The sequence below is a fragment of the Pelodiscus sinensis genome, chromosome 1, assembly GCF_049634645.1.
Source record: "Pelodiscus sinensis isolate JC-2024 chromosome 1, ASM4963464v1, whole genome shotgun sequence".
Classification (NCBI taxonomy): Eukaryota; Metazoa; Chordata; order Testudines; family Trionychidae; genus Pelodiscus; species Pelodiscus sinensis.
Genome location: NC_134711.1, coordinates 118,229,333 through 118,253,047, shown reverse-complemented (window position 1 = coordinate 118,253,047; position 23,715 = coordinate 118,229,333). Strand labels below are relative to the sequence as shown.

At 42.7% G+C, this 23,715-nt stretch overlaps 1 protein-coding gene across 11 annotated transcripts in view; it reads right to left on the bottom strand.

Moving 5' to 3' along the window:
• Positions 1 to 23,715, bottom strand: part of ABCC9 (ATP binding cassette subfamily C member 9) — a 132,149-nt gene that overhangs the window by 9,342 nt on the left and 99,092 nt on the right. For all 11 annotated transcript variants that reach the window (XM_075898383.1, XM_075898389.1, XM_075898363.1 and 8 more), the window contains 8 exons: positions 23,298 to 23,390; positions 15,062 to 15,164; positions 12,276 to 12,377; positions 7,893 to 8,013; positions 7,193 to 7,323; positions 4,401 to 4,479; positions 826 to 934; positions 485 to 588 (listed from right to left, as the gene is read on the bottom strand). In XM_075898383.1, the coding sequence (XP_075754498.1) occupies positions 485 to 588; positions 826 to 934; positions 4,401 to 4,479; positions 7,193 to 7,323; positions 7,893 to 8,013; positions 12,276 to 12,377; positions 15,062 to 15,164; positions 23,298 to 23,390 (842 nt within the window). The remainder of the gene's footprint in view (positions 1 to 484; positions 589 to 825; positions 935 to 4,400; positions 4,480 to 7,192; positions 7,324 to 7,892; positions 8,014 to 12,275; positions 12,378 to 15,061; positions 15,165 to 23,297; positions 23,391 to 23,715) is intronic.

The following is a 23,715-nucleotide window of genomic DNA, read 5'->3' as shown; positions in this document are numbered from 1 at the left end:
AGCAAGCAGTGTCTTTGTTCAAAATGTGGGAGGGGGAAGATGGTGTTTCAGTTCCCTGCCTCCTCAAATAGTGCCCTTGCTGCAAGTGCTGCAAGACCAGTATAAAAGCTTTTAATCCTATGACAACTGGTTCCCCACCCCACCTCTTGATGTGCCACATCGATATCTCACTGAAGTCGAAAGCTTAAACATCAGCCGGCAGCACAGCACATCTGTTCTCTCTGGTATACTGTTGGAATATTCAGCAGGGTCCAGATCCCAAAAGGTATTTAGGTATCTAATGTTAAGCATCTAAATACATCTTAGGATCTGGGCCCAAGTGCTTTCCATACATTACGGGAGGCTCAAAGTATAGCATGCATTGTACAGTACACTCTTCTTGTCCTACCGAGAGACATTAAAAAGTCAAACTCTTTCTCTCTGTTATGGCTCTTTTATATGGATCAGCATAGACCCCTGGATGCTTGGCTTTGTTTGGACATACCAAGACCTCCTGGCAATGATTTGACCATGTTCTTCAGCTGAGCAATTTCCAGAGCTTCCCAAAGCCTATCATCAGTGCATTTGCATTCCGGATCCAAATTAAAGCTGCAAGAGTGACAAAGATCCAGAAATTATTGTTATATTCCAGCCTGCTGGCCTGTTCCTAGGCCACAATATGACATTATGTTACTTAAGCTCTATGAAAGGACTGTAGAACCAGCAATAGGAATTTAAGGTCCCCTCCTCTGCATATCACCCCATCCCATAGCAACTTCTATAGTACCATCTCTCAGGCGCACCCTATTCAACCCTAAAAGTCTTAAAGTGAGAATCAATACCTACCGAATGGAACCACTGAACAGTATGGGGTCTTGGAGAATAATTGAGAGTCTGGAACGGAGAGTGTGCAGGGGCAGTTTACAAATGTCTATTCCATCAATCACAATCCTTCCTGTTTGAAATAACACACAAAGTGAAGACAACACAAGCATGCTATTTGTAAGAAGCATATGGAAAAATTAAACATAACTCTCTGAGACTGGCTGCATTCCTTCAGCTGTTTATGGCTCTTTAAACATGTGGAAGGTGATCCTATCTAATAACACAACCCCAGAGGAAAACAGGCACATTGATGCCAGATAATGTTGTCTTTCTCTTTTTTTTGTTTTCATTTTTTTCTTCTTCTTCTTCCCTTAAAGAACACATTTTGCTCCCATGCTGCATGATTGATGGTGCCATTAAAAGCATAATTTACTGTGAGCATCCTCGGATCTGTGGCTAAATAGAGAAAGACAGAACAAAAGCAGCTAATGTAGTTATCATATTTTGGCCTCTCTTCAAGCTCAGAGTCAAAGTAGGATTGGGTCTTTTGTTTCAAATATGTGCCAGTTTATTTTGTGCAGTGCACTTAAATAAAATATCAAAGCACACCTAGAACTTGAGAAAGATTGATCTAAATTGAGTGACTTTTTCACAAGAGGTGGGTGAATAAATTAAAAACACGTCCAGCTTTCAGGCTTTTCCTTCCCATTAGTGTCAGTTTCCATAAATCACTGTCTTGTAAGTATAGGGTAAAGGATGAATCACAATGCATATTGTTCAGCTACCCTAAGAGTAATGGAACAATTGCATTAATAACCCTGCAGCACTGGCAAGCCATTCTAATAAAGGAAGCTGCATGTAACAGCTGGAATACTCACTAATGTAAAAGGTATTTCATCACCACATCAAGTCAGTGACTATTTGGGTTTCACCTGGAAAGCTGCCATGTGGTGTGTGTGTGGCAACATCTGGCATTTAGAGAAAGAGAATTATATGCTAGATTGAGAGCAGCTGCTCTGTAAATAGGAAAGGAGGAGACGAGCATAAGAAAACTCTCCTTCTTAAGTCTCTGCACAGCAGTCAGGTACAAGGGCAAACTCTAAGCACAGGACCTGTGAGGGTCTGGTCAGGTGGACAGACAGGACTAAGATGAGGGATGTAGCCATCAGGCTCAGTCCTCATTTATGCTGGGAAGCCCCAGCAGGGACACTATCTCTGTGATGTACAATTTCTACTGGGGTTCATGTATCATTCCATGATGCACCCAAGCTGGGGCGGTGCCCAAACTGAACCTGTTAGCGCTATCACTATAGTTAGGGCTCCATATTTGTCATGGAGGTTGCGGAAGTCCTGGATTCCATGGCTTGCAATGACTTCTCTGACTTCTGCAGCAGCCAGCGTGGCTGGGGTTGCCTGAGCAGATGACCCCAAAGCCAGTATCTCAGGCAGCCCTGGGGACAGCAACATCGGCCACTGCTGGAGTGGCTTTTCAGCTAGCCTTGGTAGCACCTGGCAGTTTGCCTCAGGGAATGCCTAAGCAGCTGCCGATGCAACTGGTCCCAGAGGTGGCTGAGCAGCTACTGGCCTCTGGGCCTCCCCACAGCAGCAGTCTCCTCCTAGGGCTCCCCTCCACACACACAAGGGCTCCCCTCCACACACACACACACACACACACACACACACACACACACACACACACACACACACAGCTGGTGCCACAGGCTTCCCCAGATATTCAGTGGAGATATTTATGGTACAAGTCACGGACAGTTCACCAACATAATTCTTTTTGTTTCCTACTTGTGATCTGTCCATAACTTGTACTAAAAATACCAGTGATTAAACAGTAGCCTTACTAATAGTTAGAAAAATCAGATCTCGCCCAGGATAGGATAAATGGATGGAAATTCCAATTCCAAAATCCATCTGCCATTTCTAGTTTTCATCATCTTGTAGTTTGTAAAACCAACAAGGTAGTAGCCTGCAAGATGCCGAGTGCTTTGGCCCTGCTCCAAAGCACATAAGCACATGCTTAACTTGCTTGCAGTGGGATCAGCCACATGCATGGAGTTCAGTGGGACCAGAATTTCTTCCATAGTGTTTAAAATCTGATTATCTTGCACTTTCACTGGGACAAAATTGGATTGCTGGTCTTCAGCTGCGGCAGCATCAGTTTAACCCTCTCTACCTCCCCACGTGGTAAGTGGGGAGTCTGGGAAGAAAGGAAACAGGATCTTTGGTGGGGGAAAAAGATTTGGTTTGACTGGTGTGTGTGGGAACCTAATCCAGAGGGGGAACCAGAAGGACCTGGGGAGGTTTGGGAAGATACCAGAGGAAATGGAAATGCCTGAGTGGACCAGGCAGTAAAGAGCAGAGAGAAAATATGGGTAATAGTGAGAGGAAGGGCACATTAGGACAGAATATCTTGGGAAAAGGGGGGAGTTGGTAAAAAAAAGTGAGCTCCCAAGAGAAAGAGAATGCTGGGGATCCTTGGTGGGCAGGTGTCCTCATGGAATACTGGTGAGTGCAAAGAACTAACAGAATGAGGAAGCAAAATGGACACAGAATGAAATCCTGGCTCCACTGAAGTCAACAGGAGCTTTGCCAATGGCTTTAATGAAGAGATGGGAGCAAAGGGACCAGAGTCAATTTAACATGAGAAAGATGGAGAGACAATGGAGATAAAAAGGGAAACTATGGAAGTGTCAAGCAAATATGAAAAGAAAGTCAGTGCTTTCCAAAGAAAGAAAAGTTAGAGGTGCAGGAAGAGTGGAGAAAAGAGAGAAACAGAAAGGAGATGGAGAGAAAAAGATGGGCATAAACATGAATTAACCTAAGAGCATCTGATTTATTTGTCTTCCTGTATCAGATTGGATTTCACAGCCAGACATTTCAGATATACAATCACTTCTGGGCTGTAAGCATGGGATTCTTTTAGAGTAAAAACGAGGAGTCCTGTGGAATTTATAGACTAACATATTTATTTGGGCATAAGTTTTCATGGGTAAAAACCACTTCATCAGATATATGGAGTAGAAGTCACAGAGATTGTTTTTGCAGATACAGACTAACTTGGCTACCCCTCCCAGACTTTAGAGTAAGAGCATAACAGGGGTTTCCAAATCATTGGAATTCTAAGACAGTTTCAAATACAATAGTGGGGAACCACAATAAAAGAAAAAAAAATATGAGGAACTGCATTTATTGAACACCAGTGTCTATTTTGCTCACACTGAACCACACTCAGTTATGGCAGGCCTATTTTGTGGGGGGGAAATCTATAAGCACCAGAGAGTTACATATTTTCTCTTCTCATCTAGACACAGTACATTATTCTTTCAGACCATAAAATAGGGACTGGACACCAGATCCAGTGATGAGCGGAGCATTTCCTGCAGAATTGAATGCTGCTGCCTGGAGGTGCTCTGCAGTTTGGAAGAGTGGGTATAACACACCTCATCCCAGACAAGTGATTTGAGAAGACAGAAAGCAGAGACATAAGCCTTGAATCTGCTTGCTTGCTTTTGAAGACATGGTATGGGGAATGGGATAGCAGTTTCATAGCTAGGGTCTAGTGAGGATCCATAACAACTCACCATCAAATATGTCTACCATTCTGAAGAAAGCCAAGGATAATGATGATTTTCCACTGCCAGTGCGACCACAGATCCCAACCTACAAAAGAGAGGAAACTGTCACTGCTCTGAAGATCTTGGGGAGAAGGGACCTATAAATCAAACTCTGGACCCAGGAAGGAAATTTGAAATTGAACCCATATCGCTAAAACTCCCAAACCAGCTTAAAAGTGAAAGGACAAATATACCATGTCTGCAAAGGAGTGGAGAGAGGGTTCTCCTGTGTGTATTCCCACAAGGAAAATTTGTATGTGGGCTGCTCCAGAGGCTGGAAGGCACAAAGACAGGATAGTGATGACTGCCTACATTGCTGACAGATCCAGTAGGGCAGGGGTGTCCAAACTTTTTTCAAAGAGGGCCAGATTTGATGAAGTGAACATGCGTGAGGGCCGACCATTTTGCCTGACATTCTTTGAACCATTAAAATTAAATGCAAATTAACTATTTTATGCAAAGTTTATTGCAAAGAGCATACTTTTCATTTCGTCACATGGATGACAAATCTAAACAGGTGTTAAATCACTCTGCCTTTCATATCTGAAGGCCAGATGAAAAAAAAAAATCCAGGAAGCTGAAATATATGTCAGGAACATTGTAAAGTACATTACATATTATTGGTAATAAAGGTTGTCCCTCAACTTTTAAGTTCAAAAAATATGAACAGGAACATAACACCAAGTATACATGTTGTGTCCAAATATATTTATAACTGATTTAGACCAACTGACATTAACTGAGATTTTACAATTGTATTCATCTCAATACATATGGATTCGTTGGGGGCCATAAAAGATAGATATTGCCAAATTACCTGTGGGGCCGTATTAAACCAGAACACGGGCCGCAATTGGCCCGCGGGCCGGACTTTGGACATGCCTGCAGTAGGGACAGGGGCATGTATGTAACCACAGTGTCAACCTATGTTCACCAATGCACTCCTTAATGGGAGTGTATGTATGCTTTAAACTTCATTGACTGCATCTAGACTGGCAAGATTTTGCACAAAAGTACTCGCTTTTGCACAAAATCTTGCTGCCTGTCTAGACTGGCCGTGAGTATTTGCGCAAGAACACTGACTTTGTACTGTACAAAATCAGTGGTTCTTGCACAAATACTCTGAGGCTCTCGCTCAGGGATAAGCCCTCTTGCGCAAGTATTCTTGTGCAAGAGGGCCGGTGTAGACAGCCAAGTTAATTTCTTGTGCAAAAAAGCCCGATGGCTAAAATGGCCATCCTAGCTTTCTTGTGCAAGAGAGCGTCTACACTGGCACGGATGCTTTTGCGCAAAGGCACATGCCAGTATAGACGCTCTCTTGCGCAAATACTTTTAACGGAAAAACTTTTCCATTAAAAGTATTTGCGCAAAATCATGCCAGTCTAGACGGTTTAAGGTGCTAGATATGAGCAAAGTGTTACAAGAACTCAGGGTATACATTAGATCAGATGCTTGATCATGATGTCTCTTATTTCCATACATTGGGTTTGCCTGCCCAGCAGGGCCTCAATTTAGCAAGGCCCTTCCACATGTGACTCACATTATGTATGACTATGTAGTCCCACTATGCATGACTATTCATGTACTGAAATGCAGAAACATGCTTCAGTTCCTTGCTGAATCAGGGCCTGAAGGACTCCTCTTCTCCCCATCAAAGGCAATTGAAAAAGTCGGTATAAAAATATTTATCTCCAATACATAATAAGAACAATAATTGTTGCTGCCGATATGTCTAGTATTTATAATAATAAGTATTATATTATAATTAGCAGTTTTTATATATTATATGGCATTCTAATATCATATAAGAGAATTTCTATAAACATTTTTGACTTCAGGATTTCCTGGTGCTTTACAAATTATCATGAACTAGCTGGAGTTACCTGGCGTTGCTCGAGGAACTGGAGGAACAAAATGTAGAAAAACAGTAGTCCATTATCTTTTTTTGAATGGTAGAAAAATTGCACTGATTTGAATAGGGATTAAATATAGGTCTGCGTCATCCCTGGAACGGGGTGGGGTGCGACCCTGGATGGAGGGGAGGTTACACGCGGGAGGGGTGCCCCAGCTCACGCCCGGGCTGCAGGTGCCACGGGGGGCAGGGTGGGTGCCCGAGGGGATCGGGGCACTGCATGCCAGCATGGGGGGTGGTGGAGGGAAAGAGGGTCACTTATGTAACCTTGCAGTTGGGAGAGAGTGAGTCCTGGATGGCTCTAGGGGCCCCAGGTGGCAGGCATGGGACCTAGGTGGGCGGGGTGGCCCCTGCAGCGCAGCGCAGCACAGCGGGTTGCTTTTTGATTTTTACAGCTTGAGCTTGGGCCCAATCAGGTCTGATCAGGTCCAAGAGTACTTCTCCTGGAGGAAAGGTTATCCCATAGAAAGTTTAGTTGCAGTAGCTCTTATAGTGTCCAAATTTTTAGTGCACACACATTTACAAACATTCTCCTTTACATATTAGATTGTAACATTTGCAAGGTAGGTAAGTCTAATTCATCCCCATTTTACAGATGGGATAAAATTTAGTATGGAACTGTTAAATGACTTGCCCAGTTCCACACAAGAAATCTGTGATGATGATGGAATTACATAGGTTCCCAGTTTAGCCCTTTGCTTTAGCCACAAGACCATCCTTTGGGTGCAGCAAAGGATGTTGGCTCTGTTTTGGTGCTGTTCCTATGAATGGGCTGTCTTTATGGGGGAGTCTTCATTTCCACAAATGACAGATGCTGCTACAAAGGTATCAGCTTCAAGTACTTTACCTTCTGTCCTGGCTTGATGTAAGCCTTCACATGCTTCAGAACAGGCTTCAGGTTATTTTCATATCGGACACACAAGTTTTCAATCTTGATTTCCCCCTCTTGTGGCCAGTCTTTCGGGACTTGAGAAGGGTCTGAAATATTTACAGGGTCTGTAAATGCTACCACTGAGTCACTCTCATTGCACCTTCCCCTTTACCATGCATCTGTTTGTAGTCACATTAGGAATCCTCTCTTTATTCTGTTCCAAAATGGCTAGGCCGGATGGCACCTGCTGAGACTGCAGTCAGCACTGGGTCTGGTGCTGGAGCTGGAATCCTAGTGCAGATGAGAAGACCCCATACTCTGAACCTGCTCCCCAATAGGAGCACCATGTGGGGGAGCCCCCATATCCCAACCCAGCTCCCAACCACAGCAGTGCCAGCTGGGGGGTGAGACAGGCAAGCACCCATGCCCTGGCCACATTTCCCCAGCAGGAGCACTGGTGGGGGAGTGAGGAAGACTGCAGGCAGAAGGGATGGGGAGGAACTTGCACTTGCTCTGTCCCAGGACCCCACAAATCCCTAATCTGCCTCTGTATGTAAATGAGAACAGAATCTGACCCAAGGTCTCTGTGTTTTTTGCATGATCACGAATGGAAGAAATGCAATGTGCTTATTTTTATGGTACCCACAGAAAATAAAAAGGATTTATAGTACAATACCCATAGTGCCTTCGTAGTTTTCAGATTCCATGGTCAGGAAGCTGTTCACTTTTTTCACAGCACCCATCTGCACCTCTAAGTCAGCTAAATTTCTTACAACCCAGTTCAAATAGTTGGTTATCTGCATCACATAACGAGAAGGGGAAGAGACTTCAAACACAAGTTGTCTGGTAATTGTTACACTATTTGGGTATGTCTACACTAGCCTCCTAGTTCAAAGTAGGGAGGCTAATGAGGGCAACTGAAATTGCAAAGGAAGTGCGGGTTTTAAATATCCTGCACTTCATTAGCATGTTCCTGGGCGGTCGCCATTTTGGAAACTGAGTAGCCTGGAATAACTGCCCGCCTCTGTACGCAGCAGTGAAATGGGAGTTTGAAGTAAACCCCTTAACTCGAATTAGCTGTGACTCCTCATGGAATGAGGTTTAACAGCTAATTCGAGTTAAGGGGTTTACTTCGAACTCCTGTTTCACTGCCGTGTGTAGATGCAGGCAGTTATTCCAAGCTAATCAGTTTCCAAAATGGCGACCGCCCGGGAACATGCTAATGAAGCGCGGGATATTTAAATCCCGCGCTTCATTTGCAATTTTGATTGCCCTCATTAGCCTCCCTAGTTCAAAGTAGGGGGCTAGTGTAGATGTACCCTAACAGATAGAGGGAAGTGATTGCCCCCCTCTTTTTGGCGTTGTTGAAGCCACATCTGGAGTACTGGATCCAGTTTTGGGCCCCCCAGTACAGAAAGGATGTGGACAAATTGGAGAGAGTCCAGTGGAGGGCAACAAAAATAATTAGGGGGCTGAGACATATGACCTATGAGCCTCAGAGGCTGAGGAAAGTGGGCTTATTTAGTCTTCAGAAGAGAAGAGTGAGGGGGGATTTGATAGCAGCCTTTAACTACCTGAAGGGGGTTAAAGAGGATGGAGAGAGGCTGTTCTCAGTGGTGGCAGATGACAGAACAAGGAGCAAGGGTCTCAAGTTGCAGTGGGGAAGGTCTAGGTTGGATATTAGGAAAAACTATTTCACTAGGGAGGAGAGTGGTGAAGCACTGGAATGGGTTACGTAGGGAGGTGGTGGAATCTCCATCCTTAGAGATTTTTAAGGTCTGGCTTGACAAAGCCCTGGCTGGGATAATTTAGTTGGGGGTTGGACTAGATGACCTCCCAAGGTCTCTTCCAAGCATAATCTCCTATGAGTCTATGAAATGAGGTGAAATAATGATACCCCAAATGAGAGAGTCCTTTTTTGCTACTCTGCAAAATAACTGTGGCTGCAGTTGTTAGTATTAAAGTTAATTTCAACATATAAATGTGGTGATTAGTGGTCAAAGCTACTATATGATATAAAAGCTATTATTCATCTTGCATGGTCAAATATTTTTCCTCAGAACTGATGATGCTGTTTAGTATATGGCAAAATGATGAATATCAACATCTTGCAATATACTAACATGAAATGTTTTCACATCTCCTATTCTTAATTGTTTAAGTATCTCACAAACCATTGTAATAGTTTTCTTTAGTTTCAGCTGAAATTTGCTGATCAGATCAGTTGCACACTGAAGTTTGTATACCAGTGGAGTCAATTGAATACCCATAGTTTGTACTGCATAGGGGGTTGATATAAATGTGCATGAATTCCTAACATAACAGTTCTCTATTTATAAGCTTTTATCTATATAATGTAGCAACTAGACTTCATGGTAGAAAGTTTTAATTTGTAATTGACTATACATGCCATACTAGATTTTGAAATACTATATTCTTTGAAATATTCTGCATGCCAGATTTTTAATTCCAGAACACTTCAGACAGGTTAGAATTAGTGTTAGTCAACAATATACATTGCACACAATACAATATTATGAGTTTGCAAAAGCTGTGAAAGATTGGTCTAAAAAAATGTAGTATAGACAAAATCCACAAGTCCACATGAACAAGATGACAATAATGATTTCGACTAGAAATGTCACCAGTGCTATCATATTTTGATGAGACCTCTACCAATTTATTATCAGATTTTGTTTTACCTTGTTGTGATGTGTCGCGGTCATAAAGAAATCAAATTTTATGCCTTGAATTAATATACAGAGAAATACAAATATTTCCACGTGGTCATTTTAGCATATTGATAGTGTCATTGCTTATCCTTGTTTCTATGGTAATGACACCATTTGATGGCTCTACATTATACCTTGTTTTAAAGAAGACATAATAAGGTTTCAAGAGATGTATGATGTGTGATTAGGCAGAAGATACAAAATGTACAGGAAAGAAACAAGAGAGGGGAAACAGAAAGCGTGAGCACATGCATGCACCCATGCATGTATGTATCTATGTATGTGCACACACTCATAGATGCACACACATAGATGCACACACATGTGCTCTCTCTCTTGCTTTCTTTCAGAAGTGGAGGCTTCCACAGGGACTGTAGGTAGAAGGCTATATAGGGATAAGGGTGGTTGAAACAAATATAGCAAATAAACAGCATGGAGTGTTCTATAACTAAAAGATCTCTGAGTCATTTGTGGGCTTGAACAACAGCGGAACAAGCCAGCCATGCCACAAAGTTATTTGCTAGTTGATATTTTTTGTATTCACCCCATTTGCCAAAATTTCAGTCATCCAGGCAAGGACGAGAAAACAATACCATATAATTTAGGTGAATTTATCCTTAACCAAAAATGACTAACTCACAGGCTGAGGTTTATAAAATGTCCTTGAAAAGTTAGGGTGCTAAATCCACATTGAGGTGTTTAAATACGTAGCTTGACCTCAGTAGGAGCTGCTGGGTGATAAGTATGGTTGAAAATTAGGCCACTTATTTAGAAGCTTCAATAAATTATAGGAACTGAACTTCAGGTGTTCATTACTATGAAGTAAAATTCATAGACAATCCATAGGCTGTGAAATGAGTCTATGAAGGAAGAAAAGTGGGGAAATACTTTACAAATCATTGCAAACAGAAAAGAGGACTAAAGCCTGAGAAATAAAAAGTTTGTTATGAATAAGTCACCTACTTCCACTTATTGCCACTGAACAAGCACTGTTACAAATAGATGGAGTTTTATAGTAAGCAATTTGCACTGAAATTCTCAATCAAGAGTCTTCAGGAGCATGCACAAATGATAGAATAATTCCTAGGCAGAGCACAAAGGAATTCTCTTGCCATTTAGACACCCAAATCCATGGTCATCTTTCTTGGGTTGGAGGTTTATTACGTTTACAGATAATCCTGCTGCTTGGGGAAAATACAAATTGCAATCTTAACGTTGACAGATTTGATATAAAAGCCTGGCATCCTGAGAGCGCTGCATTTCATTTAAATCTGCATCAGGGTTGTATAATCCCCAGAAACTTGGATACATTTCACGCGTTGGGAGGACTCTGGGTCTATGATTAAGAGCTATGAAGGGAGCAGCAGAATGAGTGCTTTACTTTCATCCACTTTCCATCACATTTGGACTCCCAAAGAGAAACAACTGAAAACGTCTCAAGTGAAGTAGCCAATGACTGAACCACATCCAAAGTTTTGCAAGTGATACTCTAGGGCATAAAGTGGGAGGTAACAAGTTAGAAATTATTTATGCATTTAAAAAAATATGTCTCAAACTTCAGTTAACCGCTGACTCTAATCTGTTTGCATGGATAATGCAAATACACTCTGTTCCATTTCCCCCCATTTCTTCACAAGCAAGGGATAAAAGATGGACTTGCAGTGTGCACTGAAGGCTAACACATTTTGGTTCGTATGGCCCTGGGAAAGGCCTGAGTTCTACAGGTCCCTTGCTTTCCCACTCTGCTCAAACACATCTGACCACTCCATTCCCAACCCTCCAGACTCCAAACCTGGTTCTGTTTCTCAGCCTCAGTATACATTTTCAGAACTGGACAGGTAATAGTACTCCTCATTTGGTTGATCATCAAAATGTGGAGACATCACACCTCTAATCCTAATTTCACCCTAAATTTTCCAGTAATGATTTTATTTGATCTTCAGTTAAATTCTGCCTTTATGTCACTGAGTTTGCAAGATCTGTTGGATCATTATTTACAATAGGTTTCACAGTACACAGCTTTAACAACATGGTGTAGTGCAAAACAAAGGGCACAGAAGGGTCTAGAATGCACTTTTAATTTTCTTTTTATCCTTGGGAGCACATGAGGCCTGGGAATCTTTTTGTTTTTTTAATTTGCTCACAAAACCTGAAGCAAGGCCAAGTTGTCCTGAACTTGTTTGGCTTTGGCCCACGTCCATTATTTGCAAGATTTTTTCTTTCGAGATGAAGAGAAGTTGGAAGATAACTGTGTATAGATATTTTTAACACCACCAGAAACCTAGTAGATTGGTCTCAAGTTTCTTGATGTTTGTTTTAGAACATACCGTCAGTGCATAGAGGAGACCCAGTCCCAGAAACCCAGAATCGGGCTCGTAGATGATGGAAGTAACAGCGGCAGTAAGAACTATGCAAGCACCCAAATAGTCCTAAAAAGGAGGAAAGGAAGAGAAAGACATCCTATAAAACATGTTGAATTAAAGTCCGGTGCCAAAATAAAACCTTATAATATCATGAAGCATCTTCTATACATCCCTTGTCATTAGCTCAGACACTGAAGTTTTCATAAGGGACCAGCCATTGTTAGTGACCAACTAGAGACACCCTGAAGACACCTGATATTCAGAGGACAAGTGATCACCACTTTTCTGGAAATCAGACTCATTTTAGGTGTCTCAAATTAGATACCAAAAAGCAGGTATCCAAAATGACTAGTGAGTTAACCAATATTCCTCTTTGAAAAATCTTGTCCATCATAAAAATGACACTCATATAAACACTGACACCCCCTTTTGTCCCAACCCCCCAATATACACCATTTTAGCCAGAAATGTTGCTGGTCTCATTTGAAGATGGAAATATTTTACTGTAAAGGGACAGCCTGCTGTTTTGTAGAACTCTAGATATTAGAGATGGATTAAAAAGCTGATTCCTCACATTTTTAAAGAAGCCTCAATTCATCCTGTAAATTTATTATCAAAGTTTTGCAGCTAGAGTCAGGAATTAATATTAAAATGATCAACTGTAGATTTCTAGGTACCAGACGTGATTCTTGGACATAGTCAGGTCAATGATACCTAAATTCTATCATCTGGCGCTGCAATTCTGTCATGAATTTCAGTCAGCATTTTTTTCTTCAGATTTTTCTCCTCTTTTCAGCCAAGAATCTTTCCCTTTACAACTTACAATGAATACTTCTCAGTTAATCTTCTTGTAGGAAATGATAAGTGAAGATGATAGTGGCCTTTAACCCCAATATCCATAGCAAGAAAGTGCAATAGATGTACAATACGCTTGGGTCTCCATCAGATGTTGGAATAGGAGTTGTTCAGTTACTCTGAAACTCTGGCTCTGTGTGATAATACCACTGGACACTGCCAAATTAGCTATTTCTTGGCAAGAATGCATTCTTCCTCATGTATTTTAAGATCCCAAAAAGCTGATAGAAGTGATATGTATTTTTTGGAGAAAACTGATACTCAGCAGGTCCAACGTTAGGAGATTTTAATGCAGTTGCAATAGCTTATAGCAAGGCTAGCTTTTGTCCTTTATCTTTTTTTAGCAGGTACAAATGGGGCATCACGACAGTTCACTGATATGGTACAGGGCTGAATCCTGAGGGTCTTATTCAGTGCTCACTCCTGTCCATGGTGAGAAGTGGTGCAGAGGTGTGTGGCCCCAATGAAGTCCAAGGAAGCAGAATGCCCCATGGAGACCTCAAGGTGCAAGTGCAGTGCACTTGACACCAAATCTTCCTAAGAGTGAAATGTATGCCTCATCCTCTGCCACAGTGGGATAGAACATTGCCTTGTTTATTCCTTGGCCCTTCTTTGGAATGCCTGGTGAGTAGGGAGGGACAACAATTTTGTATGACTCTTATGAATATCATGAGTGTGGAGGGAGGCTCTATATGCCCAGTTTACTGAGAACATATATCAGGGGTGGGGAATCTTTTTTGGGTTGGAGGCTGCTGACTCACAGAAAATGCAGTTGGGGGCCACACATAAGTGAAAAGCAACAACAACAACAACAACAAAAAGAATTCGGTACTTGGTATTGCTGCCAAATTCCTAGCTCTTCTTTTTGCAGGTCCCAGTTCTGCCAAATTTACACAAGCTAAGCAGTCCTTTACTCCACAAATAGCCCTGTAGACTTTGAAGGGTATCCTGGCAGAATCAGACTGCAGGTGAGGTCCTCCAGACTGGGCCCATCAATTGGGAAGTTCTTTGGGGTCTCAAGAGATGAAAAGTGGCATGAAAACCAAAAACCAAATTAATACTAAATTTGTAAAATTGCCTTTGAAAACACCCTTTGGAAAACTCCCTTTGGGTATGTCTACACTAGCCCCCTAATTCGAACTAGGGAGGCTAATGTAGGCATTTGAAGTTGCAAATGAAGCCTGGGATTTAAATATCCCGGGCTTCATTTGTATCTTCCCCGGGTGCCGCCATTTTTTAAAGTCCCTTAGTCCGAACTCCGTGCCTGCGGCTACACGCGGCACGGAGTAGGTAGTTCGAATTAGGATCTCTAATTCGAACTACCGTACAAGGAGTAACGGTAGTTCGAATTAGAGATCCTAATTCAAACTACCTACTTTGTGCCGTGTGTAGCCGTGGGCACGGAGTTCGGACTAAGGGACTTTTAAAAATGGCGGCACCCGGGAAGATGCAAATGAAGCCCGGGATATTTAAATCCCAGGCTTCATTTGCAACTTCGAATGCCTACATTAGCCTCCCTAGTTCAAACAGAGGCTAGTGTAGACATACCCTTTGAAAATAGTTTTCACTTGAGCAGGACCTCAGGTGCTGCACAGAAAGTCTTATTTCAAGTTATGTAGATATTTTTTGTTGCACTCTTTTCTGAACAACCAATATTCCCACACCAAAGTATAAAGGAGTCCTGTATTTGTTAACTGCAAGCCAAGCAAGAAAAAAAAATCCCCACAAACCCCCTGGCTGCTATAATATAAACAACCCTGAGTTATTTTAAGGCTCACAGTACACAAAACTCATGGTAAGATTAATTTAATCTACTATCTCCCTCTATGCATCATGCGAAATCTCTGTTTGCTTCCAAGGTTTCAAAATCATAGAGGGGACTAAACTGGACGTACCGTCCTGACCTCCAGCCATCTGTTGGCAGCTGACAGAAACAAGTAGGCAATGTTGTTCGTGTCTGTTAGTTCCAGCATATGTTGTTTAAACCTGGCTTCATGCCTGCAGACAGAAAAGTGAGTACATTATAGCACACACGTGCACAAAAGGTTCAATACTTTTTTAAAAAGCCTGACAGCTTGCTGAACTTACTATGTCTCTTACCAACTTCAAGACAAAATTCTCCCCTCAGAACCACACCTTACACTAGCAGCACCTTGTTCTACAAATGGTAGCAGTGGGTTGGGTTGTGGGTCAGTGTACATGTCTGTGAAAGACAGTAAGGGGGCGGTAAGAACCCCATCCTTGTGCAGGTTAGCCAGACTGGGTGTACAACAGAAGGAGGTATTATTTACCCACAACTACCCACATAATCAAATGGATGGGGAAGGGAATTGGCAGAGCCTTGGCTCCCCTCATCCTCCCAAATTTCTTACCAACTGATATAACTCAGCATTGAATTACTACACCATCGAGCAAGGGCAGAGCAGAGATTTCCCATTTCGACCAAAATCTGATTGAGAAGCCAACTGCTTGGCTACGTCGAGACTGCATTCCTCTGTCGACAGAGGGATGCAAATCAAACATGTCAAAATTGCTAATAAAGCCAGGATTTAAATATCCCGCACCTTATTAGCATAAACATGGCTGCTGCTTTTTTTCGAAATGGAGTTTTTTCGAAAAAAACCCCAGAAGTCTAGATGCATATCTGTTGAAAATAAAGCCTTTTTCGACACATCCTGTATCCCTCAAAAAATGAGGTTTACAGGATCTGTCGAAAAAGGCTTTATTTTTGACAGATCTGCATCTAGACTGCTGGGTTTTTTCGAAAAAACTCCATTAAAAAAAAAGCGGTGGCCATGTTTATGCTAATATGGCACAGGATATTTAAATCCCAGCTTCATTAGCAATTTCGACGTGCCTAATCTACAGCTCTCTATCGACAGAGAGGTGTAGTCTAGACATACCCTTTGATTCCTTCAACACCGCTAGTGCTTTTCATGCATTGGGCAGATTGACCCACCACCCCCTCTTAAACATTTACCTCAGCTATTTCCTCAGACAGCCACAAAATGTCTGAAAACCTGTATCACAAATCATTTCTAAATTACAATAGCAAATTGGTTCTTTCACCTTTTGGTTGGTTTTCCCTCCTTTGTAATCGCAATGATGTTTAGAAACCAATAAAATACTCAATACAACACCAATAGGTTATGTAAGCATCACATCTACTCTTCGGGGGCTCAGCCCCACTTGGTGTAAATTGACCTAGTTCCTTTGAATTAAAGGAATTTAGGGTGATATACTGCAGCTCATCTGTCCCAACCTGGCAGCCAGCCATTTCTTGCTTCCGAAATTACTTATTCAAGTCCCAATCATTATCACTTAAAGAAACAGCCAAAGTTCACGACACACCTCATAAGCTGTTTTACCATTGCAAATACAGGCAGTCCCCAGGTTACATGGATCCTACTTACATCGGATCCCTACTTACAAACGGGGTGAGGCAACCCCGCATTAGCTGCTTCCCCCCAGCAGACCAGGGAGATGCGAAGCTAGCGCTCCTCCCCAGCAGACCAGGGAGACGCGGAGCGGCTTTTCTCAGCAGACACCTCGGGTTGAGAATAAAGGACTGGGGGAAGTGAGGTGTGGGAGAATAAAACTGAGCTCTGGAGAAATGTTTGGCTAGAGTTTCCCCTACAATATGTACCAGTTCCGACTTACATACAAATTCAACTTAAGAACAAACCTACAGTCCCTATCTTGTACGTAACCCGGGGACTGCTTGTACTCCTGTTTCAAAATAATTGGTATTTAAAAGTTCAGGACCTTGTGGTGAGAAGACCATAACATTGATGACTGGAGACCATCCTCACTGTTTCCCAGTTGACCCAGTTTTTTTCTTGGTAGTATTTCACATGTTTTATAAATGTGATAGGCAAAGAACTTTCTGTCATAGCAGTAAGCAGGAAGGGTGAAAATACAGTAATTATTTTTTTAATGTCTATTTGGCAATAACTTCACCCTGTTTTCCTAATGGAAACTCTGATACACTCAATCTGCATCTTTTCATCCAAACCAAGCTCATCTTCTGAACATTCCTAGACTTTTTATGACGAGCAGAATGACGTCAGAAAAGGTCACTGAGATCTCAATCTAATTTAAGTGCAGTGCTTTGTGGTAAGCTACTTGAGGGGCTTCATTATTTCATCCAGCTACATAATGAACTCCGAATGCAAGGGGTGACAAACAGGTTTATAAGAAAACATTAGCATGCTGAGAAAGCCCTAAGATTCTGGAGAAAGAAGGCTGGCTTGACAGGTGAATGAAATGGAAGGTTTTGATTATCAACAATGGCTGTGAAAAATTAAAGCAACTAGGTGTGATCCTTCCAACTTGATGCTTCCAGCTTTTCAGGGGGCTACCCTTTGCCCTCTGCCATACCCAGTCCATTTTGATTTTCTAAAATAAAAGGACTGACCCTGTGAGGTGTTCGACTCCATCTAAAAGGCACTATGCATGTGCCTTCCATTGACAACATTGTGAACTGAGGGTAGTCAGAAATGCTCAGGAGGCACTCAGCACCCTGCACGGCTAGGCCCAGATTTTGACCTGCAGTGTTATCAGGCCTCACAGATGGATAAAACTGAGAACTGCATTTTGAATGTAGGGCTTTGGTCACACTCTCTTCTGCCAAAGCAACAGGTCTGTTGCCCGTCCTGTGGCAACCCTCCTCATTCTTCTCTCAGGACACTGAATTAATACCATGGGAGCAAGACCTTCACTAAGGGCTCGTCTACACTGGCCCCTTTTCCGGAAGGGGCATGTAAATTTCACCTATCGTAGTAGGGAAATCCGCGGGGGATTTAAATATCCCCCGCGGCATTTAAATAAAAATGTCCGCCGCTTTTTTCCGGCTTTTAAAAAAGCCGGAAAAGAGCATCTACACTGGCCCCAATCCTCCGGAAAAAGTACCCTTTTCCGGAGGCTCTTATTCCTACTTCATTTCACGAGGAGTAACGGTAGTTCGAACTAGGAAGCCTAGTTCGAACTACCTAGTTTGTGCCCCGTGTAGCCGCGCTGCACAGGGTTCGAACCAGCGGGGTTTAAAAAATGGCGGCTCCCCGCTTATGCAAATGAAGCCCGGGAAATTCAAATCCCGGGCTTCATTTGCAAGTGCGGTATGCCTACATTACCCCGCTAGTTCGAACTAGCGGGGTAGTGTAGACATACCCTAAGTGATGGAACGGAGCCAGGCAATACCTCCATTTATTGTGGTGGTTACAGGATCACTGTTCTCTCACTAGCCGTGTGTTGCTTGCTTGTTTGTTTGCAGTGTGCCTATTCGCTTGAAGTTTATAGTGTGGTTTATTTGGGAGCTAGGTAAGGAGGCTCTTGCCCATCATCCTTTGATCTCTAATTCTTTTTGGTTCTATTGATGAGTGGGCAGGGTTAATTCAAGGGAAATGTAACTGCTCAGTGTGGAGCAGCAGTCAAAAAGGCTAACAGATCATTAGGAAGCATTAACGAAGCGACTGATAATTAGAAAATGTCAAAAAGACAGTACAGGCAGTCCCCGGGTTACGTACAAGATAGGGACTGTAGGTTTGTTCTTAAGTTGAATTTGTATGTAAGTCGGAACTGGTACATATGGTAGGGAAAACTCTAGCCAAACATTTCTCCAGAGCTCAGTTTTATTCTCCCACACCTCACTTCCCTCAGTCCTTTATTCTCAAGCTGAGGTGTCTGCTGAGAAAAGCCGCTCCGCGTCTCCCTGGTCTGCTGGGGGGAGGGGCGCTAGCTTTGTGTCTTCCTGGTCTGCTGGGGGGAAGCAGCTAATGCGGGGTTGCCTCACCCCATTTGTAAGTAGGGATCCGATGTAAGTTGGATCCATGTAACCCAGGGACTGCCTGTATATAAATACATGGTACATCCACATAATGAAAACTGGCTGCAGCCAGGATGGGTCGTGTGACAGGCAGCTTGCTCTGGTGCTGCAGTGTGGCCTAGCTCCAACTCTGGCACACAGCCAAGGCAGGCCATGTTATGGCTGCCCGGCTGCTCCCGGGGCAGGCCACGTGGCAGATGGCTTTCTCCGTATGCTGGAGCTGGGGCTGGTGCAGCTGTTCCTGCAGCAGCCTGGCCAACAAGGCTCCAATTGGGCAGCATCTTGTTCTGGTTATCCCATCTCAAAAAAAAGATACATTAGAACTACAAAAAAAAAATGCAGAAAAGGTCAAGAAAAATGATTAGGAGTATGGAATGCTTTCACACGAGGAGATGTTTAAAAGATTGGGACTGTTCAGCTTGGAAAGGAGGCTGAGGAGAGAAATAATAGATGCAGGTAAAAGAATAAATGATGTGAAGAAAATGAATATGGAAGTGTTATTTATTCTCTCACATAACACACTAATCGCAGGGCGGGGAGGTCACCCAATGGAATTGATAGACAGCAGTTGTAAAACAAACGAATGGAAATACTTCACATTGGCTACGTCTAGACTGGCATGATTTTCCGGAAATGCTTTTAACGGAAAAGTTTTCCGTTAAAAGCATTTTCGGAACAGAGCGTCTAGATTGGCACGGACGCTTTTCCGCAAAAGCACTTTTTGCGGAAAAGCATCCATGGCCAATCTAGACGCGCTTTTGCGCAAAAAAAGCCCCGATCGCCATTTTCGTGATCGGGGCTTTTTTGCAGAAAACAAATCTCAGCTGTCTACACTGGCCCTTTTGCGCAAAAGTTTTGCGCAAAAGGGACTTTTTCCCGAATGGGAGCAGCATAGTATTTCTGCAAAAAGCACTGATTTCTTACAGTAGGAAGTCAGTGCTTTTGCGGAAATTCAAGCAGCCAGTGTAGACAGCTGGCAAGTTTTTCTGGAAAAGCGGCTGATTTTCCGGAAAAACTGGCCAGTCTAGACACAACCATAGTGCATAGCCAACCAATGGAACACATTGCCAGGGGATACTGTGAAGTATACCTGGGTTTGAAAAAGAATTATTGGTAGATACATTCATAGAATCTGCTAGTGGCTATTAGGCTATGTCTACATTAAATAGCTTACAGCAGCACAGCTGTGCCACTAAATTCTTGCCACTGTAAGGCACATAGTATAGCTGCTCTTTGTCAATAGGACATTTCTCTCCTGCTGGCAAAATAAAACTACCCACAATGAAGAGTGGGAGTTTTGTCAATGGGAGAACATCTCCCATTGACAAAGTGCACACCGTTACATTTCATCGGTAAAATTTTTGTTGATTGGGGGCAAGGGTCACACTCCTTCAGCAACAAAAGTTTTATTGGTGAAAGTCCAGTGTAGGTATAGTCTTAGCCAAGATGATCAGGGACACAGTCCCATGCTCTGGCTGTCCCTACACTTCTGACAGCTGGAAGTTGCAACTGGAGGATGGGGTGGATCACTCCACAAATTACCCTGTTCGATTCACACTCTCTGAGACATTTGGCAATGATTATTGTCAGAAGACAGGAGAGAGGGCTAGCTGGACCATTGTTCTGATCCAGTATGGCCATTCTTATGTTCACCTAGGGTACGTATAAACTACATGCCTCTGTCGGCAGAGGCATGTAGATTTGTTTGTTCAGCAAAGGTAAATGAAGCCGCGATTTAAATGATCGCGGCTTCATTTACATTTACATGGCTGCCGCGCTGAGCCGACAAACAGCTGATCAGCTGTTTGTCGGCTTGCCGCTAGTCTGGATGTTCCCCCTGTCGACATCAAAGCCCTTTGTCGGCAGCCCCGGTAAACCTCATTCCATGAGGAATAACGGGGCTGCCGACAAAGGGCTTTGATGTCGACAGGGGGAACGTCCAGACTAGCGGCGAGCCGACAAACAGCTGATCAGCTGTTTGTCGGCTCAGCGCGGCAGCCATGTAAATGTAAATGAAGCCGCGATCATTTAAATCGCGGCTTCATTTGCCTTTGCTGATCTGTCTAATCTACATGCCTCTGCCGACAGAGGCATGTAGTCTAGACACAGCCCTAATGTGGCAATCAGGGTATTTTGAAACCCGCTTACCCAAGTCAGCCTTTTAGAAGGAGCACTCCTTCGCTTATTACTTTATCTGGTGGAAACAGATATACTGGACTAAATTCTGCCTAAAGTATCTCAACTTTAATGGAAGTATCTGGGCCAAATTTAGCAGTGATGGATAAGACGATCTAAGTCAGTGGCTCTCCACATTTCCAGACTGCTGTACCCTTTCAGGACTCTGGCTTGTTTTGTATACTCCAGGTTTCACCACACTTAAAAACTACTTGCTTACCCAATCAGACCTAAAACTACAAAAGTGTCACAATACACTATTACTGAAAAATTGGTAATTTTCTCCTTTTTGCATATAATTATAACATAAATAAATTGGAATATAAATATTGTACTTATGTTTTAGCATATAGTATTTAGAGCAGTATAAACATGTCATTGTTTGTATGAAATTTTAATGTGTATCAATGTCACTAGTGTATTTTATGTACTTTGTTGTAAAAGTAGGCCAATATCTAGCTGAGTTGATGTACCTGGGGAAGATCTCTGCATATCATCCAGGTGTATGTGCACCCCTTGTTGAGAACCACCGATCTAGATTACATATTGGGTCTAATTTGGTCAAAAGGCATGTGTAAGTGGCAACATAGTGCAACTGGCACTGACTGGGAATTCTATGGGCATGCAAAAATAGTACAATTTACATTAATTTGGTATTTGGTGATAATCAAGTTGGAATTTTGATAGGGTCGCTCTGGATGTATGCAAAGGACATTTGAGTATAGAATTTAGCCAGCATGTTTAATGGAGATTGGAAAACAATTATATGCCTTGGAAAGTCTGAAGAGTCCTCTTGGAATGAGATTACATAGTCTCTCATATTCTGTGCCGCTTGTGTGTACAGTATTACATTTATCTACTTTAAAAAGAAAAAAGATCACATTTCAAACAAAATGATGACATTTTTTCTATTTTTCATTGGTAAGACCAGTGGCAGTGTCGGTCAATGTCTTGTGCGTGGGAACGACTGCTAACATCATTCAGCTCCTCAAAGTGGCTGCATGTTTTATGATTCTGTGGTTTACTCTCATATGGTAATTTAATAATCTCTGTTTCGTTATCCAGTCCAGCTGTGACCTTTTCTGCTTTCACTCATGTTCTTGATCCCCTAGTGGCCCATTTTTTCTTTTATTTAGCATCTGACTTTTTTTCTCTTGAGATATGACTTATTCCTGGAGCACTTTTGAAATAAATCCAACTGCAGAAACAGTGCGCTGAGACATAGCTATCATAAATGTAAGACATACTGCCAGTAAGGTTTACAAACCCATAAAATATCAGAGAGCCAGGCTTGGGCTTAGAAGATCTGACGTCAGTCCACTGCACTGCTACATACTTCATTACAAAACATCTTGTTACTACAGTCCCCATCTATAAAATGAGTATCATACAGGCTGAAAATTCAATACTCTGTCGTCTGGCAGCATCCATGGTCTAGCAGGACTTTGTATGTTGCTGGACCAGAGAGCCTAGCTGCGAGTGGGGGTGACCAGGGTTAGAAGCGCAAGCCACAGCTTGTCGCAATGGGGCCAGAGGCTGGGAGCGCAGCCTTGCTCGAGACTGGCGGCAGTGGGGCTGGCAGCAGTGGGGCTGGTGGAGGGGAGTGCAGCCCCAGCCAGGGCCAGCAGTGGAGCCCAGTGGCTGGGGCTGGTGCTCTGGAGTGGGGCTGATGGCTGCGAGGGATCTCCGGAAATATCCCTGGTTTGGAACCACTTAGGTCCCAAGGGTTCCGGACCAAGAAGGTCCACCCTGTAATACTTCCCTACCTTGCAGGAGTCTTTAACACATTAAAGAGTGTGAAGTGCTCAGTTAATGGGAGTCACATAAATACTTAAGGCTTGTCTACACAGGGACACTCAGTAAAATTCATCCAAATTAATTTTCAACATTATTAGTTTAATTCAATTTCAAACTGAATTAGGCTGAATCAAATTAAGACCACTTTAATTCTGAGTAAGAGTGTCCACACAAGGTTTTAATTAAGTTTAACTAATCCTCTCTAAATCCACATCTTTCATTAATTCATATTAATTTTCCTGGGTGTCCCTGCGTAAAGAAGCCTGCTTTATTTGCAAGACTTATGCACCACTCTGAGGGAGTAGACAACAAACAGGAAGTACATGTTTACAAACCTAAATGCTCTGATGGTAGTGAGGCCTTCAGCTGTTTCTGAGAAGTGACAGAGTAAAGGTAGTTGGGTGCTGTCATCAAGCTCCTGCAGATCCCTGTGATCGAGAGAAACAAAACAAGAGGTGTGTGAGAGCTAGAATGGGTCAGGATCAGTGCTCCTTGTAAGCTGTGCACTTGTGTGGCCATTCAGGAGAAATTCAAATGCCACACAACTGATTATAATCAGCAGCATACCCAAAGCTAAGTTTTTTGTTTCTGTTGGTGGTGCACATTCGCATATGCTTCAGCGCACATAAAATTTTATTCCTCACATAGATGGAAAAAATCTACACATGAATGGAAAAGATTAGAGGGAACATTGCTTAGGCCCAAGAAGCAAATGAAATGCAAGTATTTTTTATGGATATGTTAGTGTAGGGT